At 43.2% G+C, this 20,643-nt stretch overlaps 2 protein-coding genes across 2 annotated transcripts in view; both read right to left on the bottom strand.

The window, feature by feature from the left end:
- The window catches only part of DNAJB14 (DnaJ heat shock protein family (Hsp40) member B14), a 51,555-nt gene extending 35,439 nt beyond the window's left edge, over window positions 1-16,116 (bottom strand). Inside the window, exon 1 of the mRNA XM_059664616.1 lies at window positions 15,815-16,116. Within this exon, the coding sequence (XP_059520599.1) occupies window positions 15,815-15,947 (133 nt within the window). The 5' untranslated portion in view covers window positions 15,948-16,116. The remainder of the gene's footprint in view (window positions 1-15,814) is intronic.
- A 1,207-nt stretch (window positions 16,117-17,323) lies between these two features.
- On the bottom strand, window positions 17,324-19,643 carry LOC132215796 (histone H2A.Z). The gene is made up of 5 exons (XM_059664602.1): window positions 19,485-19,643; window positions 18,963-19,040; window positions 18,556-18,669; window positions 18,057-18,186; window positions 17,324-17,762 (listed from the first exon to the last, which is right to left on the bottom strand). The coding sequence occupies exons 1-5, from the start codon at window positions 19,485-19,487 to the stop codon at window positions 17,701-17,703; spliced, it is 387 nt and encodes a 128-aa protein (XP_059520585.1). The 5' UTR covers window positions 19,488-19,643; the 3' UTR covers window positions 17,324-17,700.
- Between the last annotated feature and the right edge of the window lie 1,000 nt (window positions 19,644-20,643).

The raw sequence follows: 20,643 nt of genomic DNA, 5'->3' as shown, positions 1-20,643 counted from the left end.
TGCGGGCCTAAGCCATCAATCGGACATCCCTCGAGGGCTCCCGGACTGCGAGAGGGCACAGGCCAGGCTGAGGGCACAGGCCAAATTTTCGTGCACTGGGCCTCTAGTATATATATAAAATCCTAGCAGTGTCATTGGTAAATTTGCAAATATATATATATAAAACAGGGTGGGCAAACATAGGCTTACAGTTGCTAGTATGCAAAATTTTATTTTTATATTGCTATTTATTAATTGTTGTATTATTTATTTGTATTACAACTATTAACCTACTTTTGCCTACTATATATATATATATATAGTAGGCAAAAGTAGGTTAATATATATATATATATATATATATATATATATATATATACACACACACACACACACATACATATACATTGTATGAGAATTTCTTTCTACCATATTTTTCCCTAGCTAATGCATTTAAGAGGTCACCAAAGATATAAGAAATTGAGTTTTTGTAACAATCTAGTAGTAGATGGTACAGAAAGGCTCCTAATTAGACAATCTATTATTAACAAATTAAGTATAATATAATATACACTGAGGGGCCAGATTATTATGACCACCTGACGTTTATAGGCAAATTAGCTATAATTTCACGCTGAAGTTGCTAGAGGGCCAGGCTATTATAAATAGAGAAGCAGGTTGTTTGCCATGACAGAGTGATTTTTTTCTGAAGATACGGGTAAACAATGCGATTTAACAGTCTTTGAATGTGATATATATATATATATATATATATATATATAGAGAGAGAGAGAGAGAGAGAGAGAGAGAGAGATATCTCTATATATCTCTCTATATATCTATATCTATCTATCTATCTATCTATCTATCTATCTATCTATATTATACAGGGTGTCCCCCCAAAATGTGTACACACTATAAAGGCAGTTTATTATAATATTAAGAGGCCTGGTGCACAAATTCAATCACAGGTGGGGTCCCTTGGCCTCGCTGGTGATCAGGGTCATCTTGCCCATTCCCGATTGAGGCCGATTGGGGCCGGCCTGCTGGAGGGACTACGGGAGGTTGGCTGGCCACGGGAGGTTGACTGTGGGAGTGCACTGACCACCAGGAGGCAGCTCCTGCGTTGAGCATCTGCCCTCTGGTGGTCAGTGCATGTCATAGTGACCGGTCGACCAGTCGTTTGGTCATATGGTCGCTTAGGCTTTTACATATATATAAATATATATATATATATATATACACACATATATATACATACACACATATAAAATATATATTTCATTTTCAATATGTAATAGAATCTACAGCTATCAGCTATTAACGTGTGTATACATTTTGGGGGGGGGATATGCTGTAGTATATAGTCAGTTTTTAACTGCAGTTTCTTACTTAATGCAAACACAATGTTAACCTTGAGGTCAGAAGACTGCATGGTCCATGAGGTAGTGGTTCACAACTTTTAAATATGAAAAATTTTATGAGAATTCTAGAAGTAGACTGTGACAGCAACTTAAAATTTAAATCTCTTCAAATTCCCTCATAAAAACTGAGCAATTAAATAGAAAAATCAAAACCTCATGCACAATATTCCAAAATACAAGAAAGTGGGCAGAACCCACCAATAGATCTATGTGGGTAGTACAAAGAAGACGATAGTAATAGGGCATTTGCCCTTTGACAGAACAAAGGAACTTCAAAATTACCAACAGGGACTCTATATACAGCACCGCAGGCAAAATTAAGAAAAGTATATAAAAAGGAATGGGTTCTGCTCACTACAATAGAATGTGAGTGAACGGGTTCATAATAAACTCTTGCAGTGGTTCTCAACCTTCCTAATGCCGCGACCCTTTAATACAGTTCCTCATGTTGTGGTGACCCCAACCATAAAATTATTTTCGTTGCTACTTCATAACTGTAATTTTGCTACTGTTATGAATCGTAATGTAAATATCTGATATGCAGGATGTATTTTGTTACAAATTGAACATAATTAAAGCATAGTGATTAATCACAAAAACAATATGTAATTATATATGTGTTTTCCCATGGTCTTAGGTGACCCCTGTGAAAGGGTCATTCGACCCCCAAAGGGGTCGTAACCCACAGGTTGGCGACCCACAGGTTGAGAACCGCTGCTTTAGGGCATAGAACACTCCAATCACTACAAACTCTCAAAACTAAACACTCAAAGCTCTCTTCCAGAACAAAGCCACACTGAGGAGAAACTACAGGGAACAGGCCCCAGACTAAAGAGGACAGGGGCAATAGGAAAAAAGAAAAGAGAAACTCTAGATAAAGTGGGGAAGGAGAAAAGAGTGGGGAGATCTTACATAATAAGGTGAAATATTTTCAATCATTAGACAAAAAACGAAGAAGGGTTTCTGTATATTTAGAATGGCTAACTACACATAAAAATGTGTAAAAGAAAATTAAAGAAATAAAGTCTGAAACAAAGTTATTATAAGAAAAAAGAGAATAAGAATAAATAAATATCTAAAGACAATGAAAGCATACCACAAACACTTGCTGACAAAACAGGTAAACACTATAACCTACTACTTCAAATCAAGCTGAAAACTTTAAGAACTTAGACATAATACAAAATGATAACATAAATTATAATTAGGACAACCTCCAAAAGGACCTTTCTATAAGAAATAAAAATCAATTAAAAAAGAATAAATTAGAAGAAACAGGGAGTTATGAACACGACAGATATTATGTAACTAAAAAGTAAAAATTTTTAAATATAAAAGACAAAAATTAAAAAGAAAATGACAAATAATGAAGACAGTTAAAGAAGACTCAACATACATACAATAGAATGCCTGATGAAGAAAAACAAAACTTATATAACCATAATTAGAGAAAATGTTTCTGATATAAAAACAGAAACATCTGAAACCATATAATGAAAGGGCAAATCACATACCTAAGAATACTGACCCAGATTAATGAACACCAAGCTATATTCTAATAAAATTACTAAACTTCTAGGCAAAAATATCAACTGACTTGTAAAGGAAAGAATAATAAAATTGCCATCAGATTTTGCTCATCAACAGTACTTGTATAAAATAACATACTTAGATAGCCAAAGAAAGAAAACTGGAGCCAAGGATTTTATATCTACCTAACTATAAGCACTAAGATGACAGATGAACTGTTTTCAACATTCCAGAACTTAGCATAATTCCCATAGGCCCTTCCTGGAAACCTATTAGTTGACAAGCTTCAGGATTCCAAAGTAATTAGAGATACATAGGGACTGGATGGGGAGAATTAAATGTATAGTGATCTACAAAGATAAGACTAAATGATGATTAAAAGAGAGCTCAGATAGTATGTAGTGCTATGTTCTGACACTGTAAATAAGTTGAAATATTTTTTAAATGGTGGTCTTACTCTTTCTTTTTACTTGAAAAAAAATATTGGCTTTCTCTACCTTCCCTTCTCTTCCTTTTGGCAGCTGAGGCCTGGACCAAGGAAGGACTCATAGCCAAAACCAAGGCTGATTTTGATAGGGCCTGCACCAACTGGTTCAAGGAGGCAACTAATTATTTACAGAAGAAATTGAACAAGTAACTGAAGATAGCAGGAGCCACATTTCTCACTGTCAGAGAATGGAATTACAAATATGGAAACGGAGAAGGCTAGAATGAACTCTGTGGTGAACTATAAAGGGAGGTGTATAAATCTCGTATAGATATAAAAATTAACATAGATTAAATTAATATAGGTTAAATTACTATAGATATGTATATTCCCACATACAAACACATATAACACAGATATATACATACACATACATAGACATATATGTATTCATACATACATATATTTCCTAGCTCTGTCTCCTGAAGAGACCTAGGGGCATTCCAGTCCCAATGAGCTTATCTAGTGTCAGTATCTGTTTCCAAGTATCACTGTCCACTAAAAAGAATCAGGGCTCCTTAGAGAAACAACTGATTCCCAGAATAGAAAATAAAGTGGGGCTGAAATATCTTTTGTGCCATAAAGTAGAGATGCTGAAAGAATGATGACATGTCAAAAAGACACAGGGCTCCTACTAAATCAGAGCATCAAAATAAATAATGATAGTAATGGGTTAAATAGGAATCCATAAATCCATACTAATAAATTGAATAGGTTGAATGCCAACTAATGAATTGTAGAAGGAATGATGGAATTAGCAACCATCAGCAATTTACCCAGGAAAGAATCATCAATGAATGTTAAAAGGAGTTGGTGAAAATATATTATGGAACAGAACATTTACATAGTCTCAAAGTATTTCCCCACAAAATATTTATTAATTGTAAAGTGAAAGAAAAGTAAGTCTAGAGTGGAGAAACCTGGCATCACCAACTTCATCAAGTGATCAAAGTTAATCTCACTAGTAAGGACCAAATCAACATAACGTATTCCCTCACACATTGCATTAAGAAACATCACTTCTATGGTATTTCTGCCAAAAACTTATATGTGGAAATGCCAAACATTGATTGAGGGACAAAGTAAAGAAGAGAAAAGCTGCATTTGGAGAATAAAACATGCCCATAAATGCAACTTGTATCCTTTTTGCTATCCAAGACATAACTGAAAAAATTGGCAGACTTTGAATGAAGTACATACATTAATTTCATGAATCTGATGGTTATGTTGAGAGTGCCCTTGTCTTAGAAAATATACACTGAATTATTTAAGGGTAATAGGACATCATGTTTACAACTTACTCTTAGTTCAGGAAAAATATAATAACATTGTGTGTGGGAGTGGGGCGGGGGGGGGGGTGTGATACCGGGGAGGGAGAGAAGAAGTGCATGATAAAGCAAATGTGACAACATTTTATCCATTAGAAAGCCTGAGTAATATGCATATGGGAAGTCTGCACTCATCTGTGACTTTCCTCTAAGTTTGAAATTATTTCAAAATTAAAAAAAAATACAAAATGGTGAGGGAAATGGAGTATATGCAAAGACAATTTAACTGTTTTCAATAATTATGCCAGTAGGTAGTGTTGGTAATGTTACTCTGAAACTTTTATGTATATGACTAGAGGCCCGGTGCACAAAAATTTGTGCACTCGGGGGGGGAGGGGAGGTCCCTCAGCCCGGCCTGTGCCCTCTCGCAGTCTGGGACCCCTCGGGAGATAACGACCTGCTGGCTTAGGCCTGCTCCCGGGTGGCAGAGGGCAGGCCCAATCCCTAGGTGCAGCCCTTGGTCGGGCTCAGAGCAGGGCTGATTGGGGAGTTGGGGCGCTGCCCCCTGTCACACTCAAGGCAGGGTCGATGGGGAGGTTGTGGAGCAACCCCCTGTCACACACAGAGCAGGGCCAATCCGGGGGTTGGGGCTCTGTACCCTGTCACGCACAGAGCAGGGCCCATCAGGGGGTTGGGGTGCTGCCCTCTATCACCCACAGAGCAGGGCGGATCAGGGGGTTGGGGCGCCGCCACTCTCACACTCAGGGCAGGGCCGAGGGGGAGGTTATGGCTCTACCCCGTCACACACAGAGCAGGGCCCGTGGTGGGGGGGGAGCTCCCCCCTATCAGGCACAGAGCAGGGCGGATAGGGAGGTTGTGGCCCCGCCCCCTGTCACACACAGAGCCGCAGGGCGATCAGGGGGTTTGGGCGCTGCCCCCTGTCATGCTGATCCCGGTGCCGGGAGGCCTCACGGCTCCGCTGATCCCGGTGCTGGGAGGCATATTACCCTTTTACTATATAGGGTAGAGGCCTGGTGCACGGGTGGGGCCGGCTGGTTTGCCCTGAAGGGTGTCCTGGATCAGGGTGGGGGTCCCCACTGGGGTGCCTGGCCAGTCTGGGTGAGGAGCTGAGGGCTGTTTTCAGGCTGGGGGTGACTGAACTCCCAAACGCTCCTTTTTTCCTTTTTTTTTTTTTTTTAATTCTGGGCCAGCTTTAGCTTGAGGCTTGGCTCCAGCTCTTAGGCCTCCGGCTGAAAGTAGGTTTCTGGCCTTTGCTTACAATGTTGCGAATCTGCTGGCTGAAGTTGGGCGTATTTGTTACAATGTTTCTTAAACTGCCAGCTCAGAGGCCGGCAAGGCAGGCGGGGAACGTTGGTTTCCTCCGTCACTGAGGCAACCAAGCCTCATGTTAGTTTCAAGCTGCCTGGCTGCCTGCCGCCATCTTGGCTGACAGTTAATTTGCATATCTCACTGATTAGCCAATGAAAAGGGTATCGGTCGTACGCCAATTACCATGTTTCTCTTTTATTAGATAGGATGTAGCATAAAGCAGATAAATAATTATGACATATCTATCCTTTACCATGGCCTTAAGAAACAATTATTACTATGGAAGGAATTGTTTCTGTACACTGAAAAAGCCCAGAAACAGTAAATAATTTAGTACCCACAGTACTCTTAATGCCAGATCATGATACTAAAAACCCCATTTTTCCACTAAAAGAAACTACGACTTATTGGAAATATAGTTGACTCCAATTTCTAGTACAGGAAATGTACTAAAGTAGCTCAAAGCAATACTATATTGAAGAGCAAGGTAACTACTAAAAACCACTGGGCGTGTGTCCAGTACTCCAGAGCTAACCTAAAGGGGATCCCATTGCTTTTGGAAAATAAAAAGAATCAACTCCTTTCCTTGAAAACTGATCAAAGCAATCAAGCACTTATCCCACTTTTCCTATATGAATTATACCACTGTGCAACTCTAAGACAGGTGAGGGGGAAGTGTCTCTTTATAGAAGTATTTCAGCTAAATAAATTATTTTTTAAAATTATGAAGCCAGATATGAAAGTGGTTACATGTGTTTAGTATTTACAGGTGGCCACAAAGTTCCCTTGCATGCTAGTTAGAAGTTATCTGTACATTCCCTTTCATTCTTAGCACAAACATGTTTTTTTGTACACCTTCTATGTTAATAGCTACATGCTGAATACTACACTAAAGCAGTATTATATAGTTGTTTTAGATTTTCAAAAGCAATTATGATACTGAAAAGTTTTCTACAATTTCACACATAAAGATTCTGCTTAACAATGACTATGTTGCACATGCGCTCACACCAAACACTAGTTCCACAGAGTTAAAATTTGCACAAGTTCCATTACCTCTGGGTCTCAATATCCATTTCTGTCATCTTAAAAATGGAATCAGCAAGGTTTTCTGTATTAGTAATCACTGGAACCAATGCCTGAGAAGGTAATATAATTTAGTTCAAGTACTGCCAGAATTTTTAGTACACTGGATTTTCTTGATTTATTAAATATCTTAGCTATCACATGAAATCTCATTTACAATAATGTGCAGTATTACAAACATTGGTTGGGCAAATACAGTGATTATGAACCAGATTACATTTACTTTTGGTTTAAACTATTCAGCCTTATTTTATGCATTCACTTTCTAGACATACTGCTTTGCCTGGAGTTTAATGTAATCTGCATTAAGTATACTCCATATTAAGAACCAGTGAAAGGCCTGGCCAGCGTGGCTAAGTGGTTGAGCATTGACCTATGAACCAGGAGGTCAAGGTTCAATTCCTGGTCAGAACACACGCCCAGGTTGTGGACTTGATCCTAAGTGTGGCATGCAGAAGGCAGACAATCAATGATTCTCTCTCATCACTGATGTTTCTATCTGTCTCTCCTTCCTTCCTCTCTGAAATCAATAAAAATATATTTTGAAACAGTGAAAAGTATATACAATATTAAAAATATTTATGTGGATATCCAGAAGTGAAAAACCAAGGTCTGATTTTTATTTTTTGCATTTTATAAATATAATTTTGGGTCCATTAAGCAGACATCTCTATATATAATCCTGGATGAGCAACATATATGGCCCCTGGATCCTCCTTCCCTCCTTTATTCTCAACCTCTTCAAAATCTCCTGCATTCACTGAAAAAGGCACTGAGTCACCCATTCCATGGGCCTCATTCTGGACCCAATTATCACCCAATGTGTGAAATCTTTATTTTAGATGAAAATTATTTAACACTGTTAAAACACCAGAATTGCAAATGGAATACCATAACAAAAACTCATCATCTAGATTTAACAAATATAATAATTGGGTCATATATGCTCAAAATTTTTTAATGAAATAAATATTACAGATATATTTGAAACCTCCTTTGTTCCCATCTAAAATCTCATTTTTCTCCCTCATTCCACAGATAATTATATTTCTAGAGGTGACAGTATATTCCCATTCAGAATTTATACTTTTACTACATACATGTGTATTATTTTACATCTTAAAATGTGCATATATTGTGTGGTGTAAGGACTGAAAACTAGATCTATGTAAGAGACTAGAGGGGCCAGAACAGCCCAAGCTTCTATTAAAAAACTGCATATGACATAGGTTGGTTTAGATATAGCCAGGAAAAGATGAACTGAGTGTTTAATAAAAAGTTAGGGGATAACTGAACACCCATTTTAAAAAAAACTAGAGGCCTGGTGAACGAAATTTGTTGGGGGGGGGGGAGGGAGAGGGCGGGGCGGGGTGGTGGAGGTGGTTCATCAGCCCAACCTGCACCCTCTCCAATCCGGGACCCCTTGGGGGATGTCCGACTCCCAGTTTAGGCCTGATCTCTTCACAATTGGGACTGCTGGCTCCTAACTGCTCACCTGCCTGCCTGCCTGATCACCCCTAAATGCTTTCCCCTGCCAGCCTGATCACCCCTAACCACCTCTGCCTCGGCTCCTGCCACCGTGGCTTTGTTCGGAAGGACACCCGGAAGATCTCCAGTCTATCTGGTATAATTAGCATATTACCCTTTTATTATATAGGTAATCCTGAAAAATAATATCTAAAGGATTAATTGAAAGAGCAAAATTTCAAAATTTTAGAAAAAAATTTTAACAGTAGGAATGGATTTCTTAAAACAAGTACAAAATGCACAAAACACAGAAGAAAATACTGCAAAGTTTAGTTATACTAAAATTGGAAACATTTATATGAAAACACACCATAAAAGAGGGGGAAAGACTAGTTATGAATTAAAAGAAGCACTTGCTACACATATATCAATAAAGGATGAGTATTCACAATACGGAATAGTCCTACAAGCTAGTAAGAAAGACATAAAAAATATAGTAGGAATTAATGGGCAAATGGCTGAAATAGGCAAGTCATAGAAGAGGAAGCTGGAATGGCCAATAAACAAAAGACAGATATTCAAATAAATTAAAACAAAATTTAACGTTCTTCATCTTGGAGCATGTAAAATGTAAAAGCCTGACAATTCAAAATGTTGGAAAGAAAAGGGAAAATTAGTATTGCCATTTGGAAAATAATTAGCCCATCTCTAGAGAAGCAGGAATTCATACATGTATGACTCAGTTATTCCACTTTTAGATTAGACCAGCCGTGGGCAAACTACGGCCCGTGGGCCGCATCCAGCCCGTTTGAAATGAATAAAACTAAAAAAAAAAAAAGACCCTACCCTTTTATGCAATGATGCTTACTTTGAATTTATATTAGTTCACACAAACACTGCATCCATGCTTTTGTTCCGGCCCTCCAGTCCAGTTTAAGAACCCATTGTGGCCCTCGAGTCAAAAAGTTTGCCCACCCTTGGATTAGACCCTAGAAAAATTCTGGCAGATGTGTTCATGAAGATATTCACAAGGATGTGTATTGTTATATAGAAAAATTATAAATGACCTACCCATGGAGCAATGGATAAGTTGTGCCATGTACTTATTACTGAATTCTGTACAATAGCAAAAGGTAATGAATTCATATTCATTTAAAATTAAAAATAAAAGGATCCAAAAAAAAACACAAGTTACTCGAAGGTCTGTTTTTATTTAATAATTTTCTGTCACACACCTGTTATATATCATGTCCATCGTTAGCAGAATCTAAAATAAGAACACATAATTTGAAAAACAAATCCCTGCCCCCTCACAAACTAGGAGTGACTTTTATTTGTGTGATTACAGAATTAATGTGGCTCACCAGCCCTGGCCAGGTGACTCAGATGTTTCTCCCTCAAAAATAAAATAAATTTTAAATAAATAAATATAGTTTAAGAAACAAATGTAATTTACTTCTGCTTGCTGACATTATTTTTCCAGAATATTTATATTTCTTATGTAGTAGCTACTGAGGTATGTATATCAATCCTTTCAAACATAAACTAAACATATAATATGAAAATATTTGAAAGCTGTAAATTTGTTTCACTAAGATGTTCATTCACTGCAATAAGTAAATTGTAAAATAATATTCTCAACTAAAAACATAGAAAGCAATAATATCCTAGATCCATTTGAAGATCCAGTTTTTCCTCAGGGAAAACTTGCCAATTTTTAAAAGTGTTTTATCAATCAGACTTCTTACCCAGTAAGAATAAAATGTACAGAGGACAAAGATTCTGGAATTTAGTTTCATATTTTTCCATTCACAGTATAAGAATAACGAACATTGAAATGCAATGTTTTCTTTTGCCCATCTTACTATGAAAACCCTGAGTCAAACTCTGAGGTATAAGGTTGTTTTTTTTTGTTTGGTTTTTAAAGAATATATTTTTATTGATTTCAGAGAGGAAGGGAGAGGGAAAGAGAGATAGAAACATCAATTATGAGAGAGAATCACCAACTGGCTGCCTCCTGCACGCCCCCTACTGGGGCACATGCCCTTGATCAGAATCGAACTTGAGAGACCCTTTAGTCAGCAAGCCAACGCTCCACACTCTGAGCCAAACCGGTTAGGGGTCTGAGTTATAAGGGTTTGATGGTAGTCTAGAATAAGTGAAATTCAGAAATAAAAATATAAAATTTCATTTTAACCAGTAGCTTCAATTTCCTTCTACACTAAACATTTTACCAGGAGCTTACAAAAGTGTTCCTGACCTTTCCCTCCTCTTAAATCTTAAATTATTCCAATAAACATCATCTAAAAATATTCAATGTAAAATACACTTTGCTAAGTATTTACACATAATTTATTTCAGCTAATGTTTACATCAATCCTGTGATGTAATCTTCATTTTACACATAACTAAACAAGGCTTAGAGAAACTAAGTAACTTGTCCCTAGTTACAAAGTTGTCAAAGGCAAAGTCTGCATCTGAACTAAGGTTTTCAGACTACACCACAACTGTATACTATCACTTTATTTGGTAATTACATCCACTGCCTTATAAATACATTGTACTACTTTCACTTTATATTTCTTAATTTTTCCTAAGTTCATGTCTTTAAGAGCAACAATTGTTTTGTGCTTTAATATCTTACAGTATGCCTTTAGTTTGTTGATTCAAGTTGCTTGTATGACAGAAGAATGTCAGACTACAAGTTGAAAAATTCTCAGGGCCTCACACTTGTAAAATAAAAATGATATCAAAATAATTGAGTGCTTACTGTGAAAGCTTTCCATGTATTAACTCATTTAATCCTCACAACAGCCCTATGAAATCAGTACATTATTATCCCAGAGGAAAAAGCTAAAGGCTAGAGAGGTTCTCTAACTTGCCCTAGATTTAGATTACAAGTTAGTAGGTGGAGAAGCCAGGTTTCAAAAGCCACGGTATTGTCTCAAGTGCACCTTTACTTGCTTAAAGTTCAAACTAACCCTCTAGGACAGTGGTTCTCAACCTTCTGGACCTTTAAATACAGTTCCTCCTGTTGTGACCCAACCATAAAATTATTTTCGTTGCTACTTCATAACTGTAATGTTGCTACTGTTATGAATCGTCATGTAAATATCTGATATGCAGGATGATCTTAGGCGACCCCTGTGAAAGGGTCGTTCAACGGCCAAAGGGGTCGTGACCCACAGGTTGAGAACCGCTACTCTAGGACTAGATAGTGACTAAATGAAATGTATTCATACTGTAGGGAGAATAAAAATATTTAACTCTGGGCACTGATTTCTTAGATACGACACCAAAAGCACAGGCAATAAAAGAAAAATAGACAAATGGGACTGTACCAAACTTAAAAACTTTTGTGCATAAAAGGACACAATCAAGAGAGTGAAACACAACCTACAGAATAGAAGAAAAAATTGCAAATCCTGTATCTGATAAGGAGTTAATATCCAGATTTTATGAAGAACTCCTATAACTAAAAAAAAAAGCCCAATTAAAAAATGGGCAAAGGTCTTGAACAAACATTTCTCTAAAGATGATATACAAATGGCCAACAAGCATATAAAAAGATGTTCAACACCACTAATCCTAAGAGAAATGCAAATCAAAACCACAATGAGATATCACCTCACACTGGTCAGGATGGGTACTATACAACAACAAAAAACAGGCAAAGAGAAAATAAGTGTTGATGAAGATGTGGAGAAAATGGAACTCTGGTGCACTGTTGGTGGGAATGTAAAATGGTGCAACTTCTATGGAAAACAGTATAGCAGTCCCCCCAAAAGTAAAAATAGCACTTTCAATATAATCCAGCAATTCCCTTTCTGCATATATACTGAGTGGCCAGATTATTATGACCACCTGACGTTTGTAGGCAAATTAGCTATAATTTTGCGCTGAAGTTGCTAGAGGGCCAGACCATTATAAATAGGGAAGCAGGTTGTTTACCACAACAATAGAAGTGATTATTTTCTGAAGATATGGGTAAACAACGCGATTTAACAGTCTTTGAACGTGGGATATATATGAACATGAGTGGCCAGATTATTAAGACCACCCCCTCAGTATTTCATTGGGCCACCTTTTGCCTTCAATACTGCGGCGATTCTTCTTGGCATTGACTCCACGAGATGTTGAAAGGTGATGCGAGGAATCTGACACCATGCCTGATGAGTAGCACTGTCCAGTTCTGAGAGATTTGATGATTGTGGAACCAGCTGCCTGATGGCTCTTTTAACTTTGTCCCACAAATGCTCAATTGGATTGAGATCTGGTGACTGTGGGGGCCACCTAAGCAAGGTAAAGTCTCCCTCATGTTCTTGAAACCACTCCTGCACAATATGAGCACCATGGCATTGCACATTGTCTTATTGGAAGAAGCCATCTCCATTGGGATACACCATCAACATGACAGGATGAACTTGATCAGCAATGATACTTAGGTATGTTGTGCTATTCAGACGTTGTTTCACACGAATTAAAGGGCCCAAATCATGCCAGGAAAACATGCCCCAAACCATAACACTGCCCCCACCAGCTTGAAGGGTTGTACTCATGCATGTGGGGTGCATGCTTTCATGCTGTTTCCGCCAAATTCTCACTCCGCCATCTGCATGATGCAACTGGAAACGTGATTCATCGGACCACATGACTTTTTTCCAATGCTCGACTGTCTAATCCTTGTGTTCCTGTGCAAATTGGAGACGTTTTATCTTGGTAACTGCAGACAGTAAAGGTGTTTGAACAGGCCTTCGGCTTCCATATCCCATACGATGCAGTGTACGCTAATTTGCCTACAAATGTCAGGTGGTCATAATAATCTGACCACTCAGTGTATTCCCAAAAAAATCGAAAGCAGGATCACAGAGGTATCTGCACTCCCATGCTCATAGCAGCAGCATTCACAATAGTCAAAATATAAAAACAATATAGGTGTCTATTGACAAATAAATGGATAATGAAAATGTGGTACACACACGCAATGGAATATTGTGCAACTTTTAAAAAGAAAATCCTACCACATACCACAGCATAGATGAACCTGAAGGACATCATGCTAAGTGAAATAAGCCGGTAAAAAAAAGGCATGTCCTCGAATAACATTGTTTTGCTCAACTTCATTTTACTATAAGGTTGATGAGATGCAATAGGAACTTAATTTTTAAAAAAATATTTATGTTTTTTTAAGAGAAAGAGGGAGAGGGAGAGGAAGAGAAACACCGATGTGAGAGAGAAACATCGATCAGCTGCCTCCTGATTACCTCCTACTGAGATCAAGCCTGAAACCCGGCATGTGCCCTGACTGGGAATGGAGCCAGCAACCTTTAGGTGCACTGGACTACACCCAACCAACTGAGCCACACCAGCAAGGGCAGGAACTAAATTTTTGTTTATATTAATTAGCTTGTGGCAAATTTGCTTTCATTATACATCCTTTTGGTTAAAGTCGCAGAACATATGGACTAAGTTAAGTGAGGAATTGCTGTATATAATTCCACTTCTATAAAGTATCTAAAGTGGTCAAATTTTAAAAGAAAATAGAATGGTGGTTGCCAGAGGATGGTGGGTAGGGAAAATGGAAAGCTGTTTAACTCAGTTGAAGCTGAGTTAAACAGCTTTCCATAGAGTTTCAGTTCTGTAAGATGAAAAATTCTGGATATTTGTTGCACCACATGGTGAAAATGGTCAACATTGCTAAACTGCACACTGAAAGATGGTTAAGAAGGTAAATTTTAAGTGTTTTTTGCCAAATTAAAAAATATTCATTCTTTTCTTTCACTTCCCTTTCCTGTCCTCTCTGGTATGGTATTCAATAGCAGTATAACGAAAGGACAGAGAAAAACAAAGAATACAAGTGCTTCAACAATGTAGAAACAAATTAAGAGAACTCCACATTCTCATTATCAATTTTCTTCTTAACCTGGAAACACCTTAAGTTGCCACTGAAATATTATCCTACTAGAGGCCCTGTACACGAAATTCATGAATGGGTAGGGTTCCTAGGCCTGGCCGGCGATCAGGGCCCATCAGAGCCTTCAGGCTGCCAGCTGGGGCCTTCCGTTTCAGCCACCCCCTGGTGGTCAGTGCACGTCATAGTAAGCGAGCAAACTCCAGGGTGGACAATTTGCATATTAGGCTTTTATATATATATATATAGATAGATTGCAAGGCACTACAGTGTAGCGTTTATAGGCCTTTTGGAGCTAGAAAGCACAAGTCCTAGTCTGACTTTGCTACTAATTACTATGTAGCCTTGTGTAAGATATTCTCATTCATTCATTTATTCATCCACCCATCCACCTATCCATCAAAAAGACAGTTTGTTTCCATATGGGTAAACCTGTTCAAACGAATCCTGGACCTCTAAGCAGGCTTGTTCTGAAGAATGAATGAAGTAATTCATATAAAACACTGGGCACATGGTCTGGCACTTTGCAAATGCTCAATAAACATTGCTATTATTGGTGCTTTAAAGCCTAGGACGTGAACAGGGTGAATTCAACTAAGAGCCCAGTACTCTGTTCCTTAGAGACCTGCCTCATTTGCGGATAATCATGGTGCTATCAAATCAGATACTATTTTGCAAATCATTACGGACGCTTTATCATTCCTGTCAAATGTGTGCTCCTCTCCTCTCCCGGGAAAAGCACTGTCATCTCGGGGATTGGAGAATGTTTGCTTTGGGAACAGTGTTTACCCAGAGGTGCTGGAGCCCGAGACTTGCACACGAGCGGCTGGGGTTCCCAGTTCCCTTGCCTCCCGCGCCTAGGCCCTCTTTGGGGGCGAGGAGGGGGCAGGGGGGCCGCACAGCCCAGCACCTGGAGCACCCACTCCGGGCAGGCTGGGGCGGACGAGGCCGGCTCCCAGGGACGTTCTCCTGGGAGAATGGAGCCAGGCGTCCCGAAAACGGCCCGGGGAGCCGGCAACGCTCGCCGGTGGCTGAGGGCGGGCACTCGCAGGCCGCTGGTGCCGGGGCTCGGGCAGCCCAGCCCGGCCAGTGCCCAGCCCGGACGGTCGGGGCCCGGCGGGAGGGGTGAAGGGATGCTCCTCCCGGTGTCCCCGGACGGACGGTCGGGGCCCGGCGGGAGGGGTGGAGGGATGCTCATCCCGGTGTCCCCGGACGGTCGGTGGGGGCCCGGCGGGAGGGGTGAAGGGATGCTCATCCCGGTGTCCCCCGAGGGTCAGGCGGGTGGGGGCAGGGCCGGGGGGGCCGGGGGGAGGGGGCAGGGCCGGGGCCTCACCGCGGGCCGCGGGCAGCGGGTACAGCTTCTCGGCCTTCTGCAGGAAGCGCCGGGCCCTGTCGCGGTCGCCGGCGTCCAGGGCCTCCCGGGCGATCTCCACACACTTCTCCGCCTCGTCCCGGTTCCCCTCCATGGCTGCCCGGCGCCTCCTTCCGCTTCCTCCGGGAGCGCGGTCAGGGCGGAAGCCGCCGCGGCGGCCGAGGAGGGCCGAGGAGGCAGGCCGGCCGGGCGGGGGTGTGCGGGGAGGAGCCCGCACGGCGGGCTCGCAGCTCCGCCTCCTCGCGGCGGCCCCCCCGCCCCGCGCGGGTCGCTAGGCGCGAGCCTCACCCCTCGGCGCCCTGCGCGCGGCGCCCACGGGCTCCCAGCCCAGCGCCCGAGGCCGGACGGCGCCCGCACTGCCCGCGCCGCGCCCCGGACCGCCCCACGCTGGCCGCAGCCCGCCGTCCAGGGCCGGGTGGACAGATGGGAGGTGGGGATGGTTTTCAAGAAAATTCCCGGAGGTCGAGGGCCCCGGCGGCCCCGCAGCGGGGGGGTGGGGCGCGGTCCGGGGCCGCCCGTCAGCCGCAGCAGGTGCAGGGACGCGGCGGAGCGCGGCTGGAACTAAGCCGGCGTTTTACCTGCCTCGTTTCAGCTACGCACCCTTTTCCCTGACCCAGATTCTACCCCGTTGTCTCTTGGGACGTCAGGGAGGTTCAAAGCCAGCAGTGTGCAATCACTCTGGTCTTGACCCCAATTCCTTTATGCCCAAAACAAGACAGGAACCAGCTTTAGGGGAAGGTATCACCCTCACAGAAGAAAACTACTTGGTTCCCTCCCTAATCTCGTTTTCATGACATTGCCGGCGAAATGTTGGTCTCCTGTGGAGGGGGCCAACTGATTGTTTGGCAAAGTCGTAACCCAAATTTTAAAAGGTTAAGACAACTTGCCAGAAACCAAAGGTCAAAATACCCCACTCAACCCAATCACAAAATAACCATTTCTACAATGTTCACTCAAGCTATTGTTACCCTTGTTGGACCTACCAAAACTCAGGCAAGGCTTGGATTCTCTCTGTAAAATGCAATAGTATTCCCCAAAGATGTTACCAAGTATCGAATGATTGAATTCAGCTTTCTATACTGTGCAGCACAGAAAGCATTATATGAAGTCTAAACTGAAAGTTCCTTTTGTGGGGGTAGCTAAATACAGGATTTACCTGCCTCCCCTCCTCCCCCCCAAGTCCATCGCAGCCATACTGCACAGTGCAGAGCTGTCACACACAGCAGGTTTGGACAACATGCAAACTGAGATGGACAAAGAGCCTAAAAAACTTGTCCCATTCCAGGTCCTGCAAGTTTTAAAATCTTTAATAGCTAATTACACAATATTAATTTACAGTTTGGCCTGCTGTTTATATAGAAAATTACGTTTAATTTCTGGAGAAGATATATGCTTAAGTTATTGATGGATGAGAGGCCTATTCAAAAGAAAGGCGTTTCTATTACAATCAAGCAAATTTAAAAACACAACTAGTTTGGGATATGACCTTTATTGAGCTTATCCACCGGAGTGGAAATAATGTCTGTACAAAACCAAATGTTTGTTACTATAACTTCTGCATTACAATTAAAATCCAAACAGTTTTTTAAAAACAGTCAACTCAATCAAAACCCACTACTTCAGAATCAATAGCTTCTTTGAAGCCACAGTAACACTTAAATATGGTTAAGACTCGAATGCAGAAATTTGGTTGGTTGGAAAGCTAATTAAACTTCCAACTTGCTCAAATAGAATTACAAAAAGGCAAAATTGTGTTTTTCACAGAGATACAGTCCACTGGAATCACCAACACTGGACAGCTGTTAGAGTATTTAGAGTCCTGAGATAATAAGAAATCCAGGCATCCTTTAGACAGTCTTCTGTTGTCCTTTCTTCCCAATCAGAGATTTGTGGATGTGTGGAATAACACCTAGGAGAGGGACAGGGATTAATTCTAGTTTTTAATACACATTTTAAAAATCACACTATATTTAAACCAGAACAGTTGTTCAACTTGGCAGATGTCTTTAAATGTGAAATTCAAGTATACAAAGTAAAAACTCATTAAGTTATTCCATACATTGATATTCACTGACACTGCGTTATCAGTGAAATTCTGCTCAGGTGTCCTCCTTTAGATTAAAAACTACTAATGGGAATGTTTAAAAAGCTATGAATTATTTCCTCTAAAGGAATTCGAAGTGAAATTTTAGTATTCACATACCACCACCAGCAATTGTAGCCTTGATGAGAGAATCCAATTCTTCATCTCCACGAATAGCAAGTTGCAAATGACGAGGGGTAATTCGCTTTACCTTTAAGTCTTTTGATGCATTGCCTGCCAATTCAAGTACCTAGAAGGCAAAGACTCATCAATTTTCTTCCAGCTTTTCTTTAGGCCAAGATCCAGAGCAGAACAAACCTTCATGAACATACATCTAGCAATTGCCTCCCTCCCCTCCCCTACCTGAATGTCAAAATGGCATAAGCTATAAAAAGGGGGCACGCAATTTTATTTCCCAGAGCAGCTCAAGCTCAGCAGGATCGCTCAATGACCACCAGCTCCCTCTAGCGTTTCCCGAGGCTTCTCGCCGCGTTCGGGGCCTGGGAGTTTTCTTGCATCACTTTCCTCCTTCCCTCTCGCCACCTACCGCCCCCCCCCGCCCCCCCCCCCCCCCCCCCCCCGCAAACCATTCCCAGATTACAGGCGTGCACCCCTTTACCTCTGCGGTGAGGTACTCCAGAATGGCTGCGCTGTACACAGCAGCGGTCGCGCCTACACGTCCATGGCTGGTCGTCCTAGATTTCAGGTGTCGATGAATACGGCCCACCGGAAACTTAATTTTAAGCAAAAACAAATGCACAAAGATATGAATCAAAGATGACACAATCAGACGCGCGCCAAAGCTAGGAGCAAGGACGCTGGTGCAGCGAGGAGCAACCCCCCCCCCCGTATCCACACACGTGATCGCCCCCCCCCCGCCCCGATATTGATCGAATCGGCAAAACAAATCGCGACACCGCATCACCCACGCAAAGACGAAAACGCTCATCGAGAGCAAATGACAGACAAGCAAAGGGTAAGGAAGACGCCACGATCCCCCGGCTGCACCCAACCACCACTACTGACCTGCAAGCCGGCTCTCTGCGAGCGGGAAACCGCCTTTGTCTTGGCCTTTCCGGAGTCTTTCCCAGCCTTACCGCCAGCCTACGGCGCGCACACGCCCGCGAGCGGAGGAGGAACGGAGAAGATAGGATTACTGGGGCGGCGCGCCCCTCCCCCACCGCGGCGCGGCGCGGCCAGAGCGCGCCCCCGCGCCCCGCCAGGGTCCCCGGCCCGCCGCGCGCCGCCAGGGCGATCCCGCCTGCACGCCCCCCGCTGCGCGCCCGCCCGCCGCGACCGCGCGCCCCCGTCCGTCCATCCGTCCGTCCGTCCGCGCCCGCCGGTCCCCAGCGGTGCCGCGCGCGCCACTCAACCGCCGCCGCCCGCGGCGAGATCGGAGGCGGCCAGCTCGCCACCGACAGATCGCCTCCCCCCGCGCTCCCCAATGCCGTCTCCGCGCGCTCCCAACCGCCTCCGCTTCACCCCCCTCTCTGTGGGTTGCGGGCTTTCCCCTCCGGTAGGAGCCGCGAGAGCCCCTGCGAAGTTTACCATGTCGATTTCTGCTGAAGCTCAAGCGAGCAGGGCAGAGAAAGGAGGAGCCAGACACCCAGCGAGATCCCAGCGCCGACTCCCTCGCACCGCGATTCAAACTGCGCTGTCTCCCGCCTTCCCCGCTCCCTTTATACGGCGGCAGAATGTTCCCTCATCCGGGAACTCGGATGGCTCAGCCCACCAATGGCTGCCTCCCGCCCCCGGGACGCGTCCTTGAGGCTTCAGCCAATGAGCAAGCGCAGAGGAGGCTGGAAGGGAGGGCGCTTCGCAGCTCGAGCCGCTATTGGGACGTGGGGAAGGAGGGGGGAGAAGGGAGGGATGGGAACCGGGGAGAAGAAGGGCACCGCGGCGGGAGGCAGAAACAGAGCGAGCTGCGCCGCGGGAGCGAGGACAGCCTCCGGTGGTGGTCACGTGTCTGGAGGAGGAGCTGGGAGGCCTGGGGGAGGAGCACGCAGGAGCGCCCCCTGGTGGCCCAGCCGGGTCCTGGCGACCGCGTGAAGTTGCCTCCGGGTCTCCCGCGCCCTCCTTCCGGTTCCCCGCCCCGCACACCCCAGCGCTGCGCGGGCGGAGACCCGCTGGCAGACATCCTCCTTCCGGGCACCCTCCTCCCCACCCTCCTGTCGTCCATCCCTTAGGTTTGACAGATGGCGCTAATGCGTCCCGCCTCCTCCGCGAACCACAGCCTCGGTGAGGATTTTGCGTTACTTCACCGCGGCCGGCGAATCCCCAGCCACCGGCTGATCATGACCCTGTGCCCGCACGTCCTTTGCAGCGGTGTCTCCCACTGCTTCCCTTCTCACCACTTTTGAAACTCCCCACGGGGTAATTGCACGGGAACAAATGGTGTGGTGGCCAAGTCGCCTCGCTGGGTGCAAAAGACCTTTTGGTCTGTGCACGGAGGGCTTGGAGCGAGGTGCAATTATTTTCTGTAATCAGATCATAAACTATATTCATCTGGAGACTACACATCAGTGGGTTGCACCTATAATCTGGTGTCTAAAGTTGATTTAGTGGAACCTTAAAGCTATTACGTGTCCGTTTTTCTAGACTGCGCATTTTGCTACATGACAAGTGTTATATAAATGTCATTGGATAACTCCTAACATGATTCACAGGCAGTTACAGATGGTCTATGTGTAATCAACTGAAAATGGTG

This window comes from Myotis daubentonii, chromosome 1 (genome assembly GCF_963259705.1).
Source record: "Myotis daubentonii chromosome 1, mMyoDau2.1, whole genome shotgun sequence".
In the NCBI taxonomy this organism is placed as follows: domain Eukaryota; kingdom Metazoa; phylum Chordata; class Mammalia; order Chiroptera; family Vespertilionidae; genus Myotis; species Myotis daubentonii.
The sequence above is the reverse complement of the archived record's forward strand: the minus strand, read 5'-3'. Positions and strand labels throughout refer to the sequence as shown.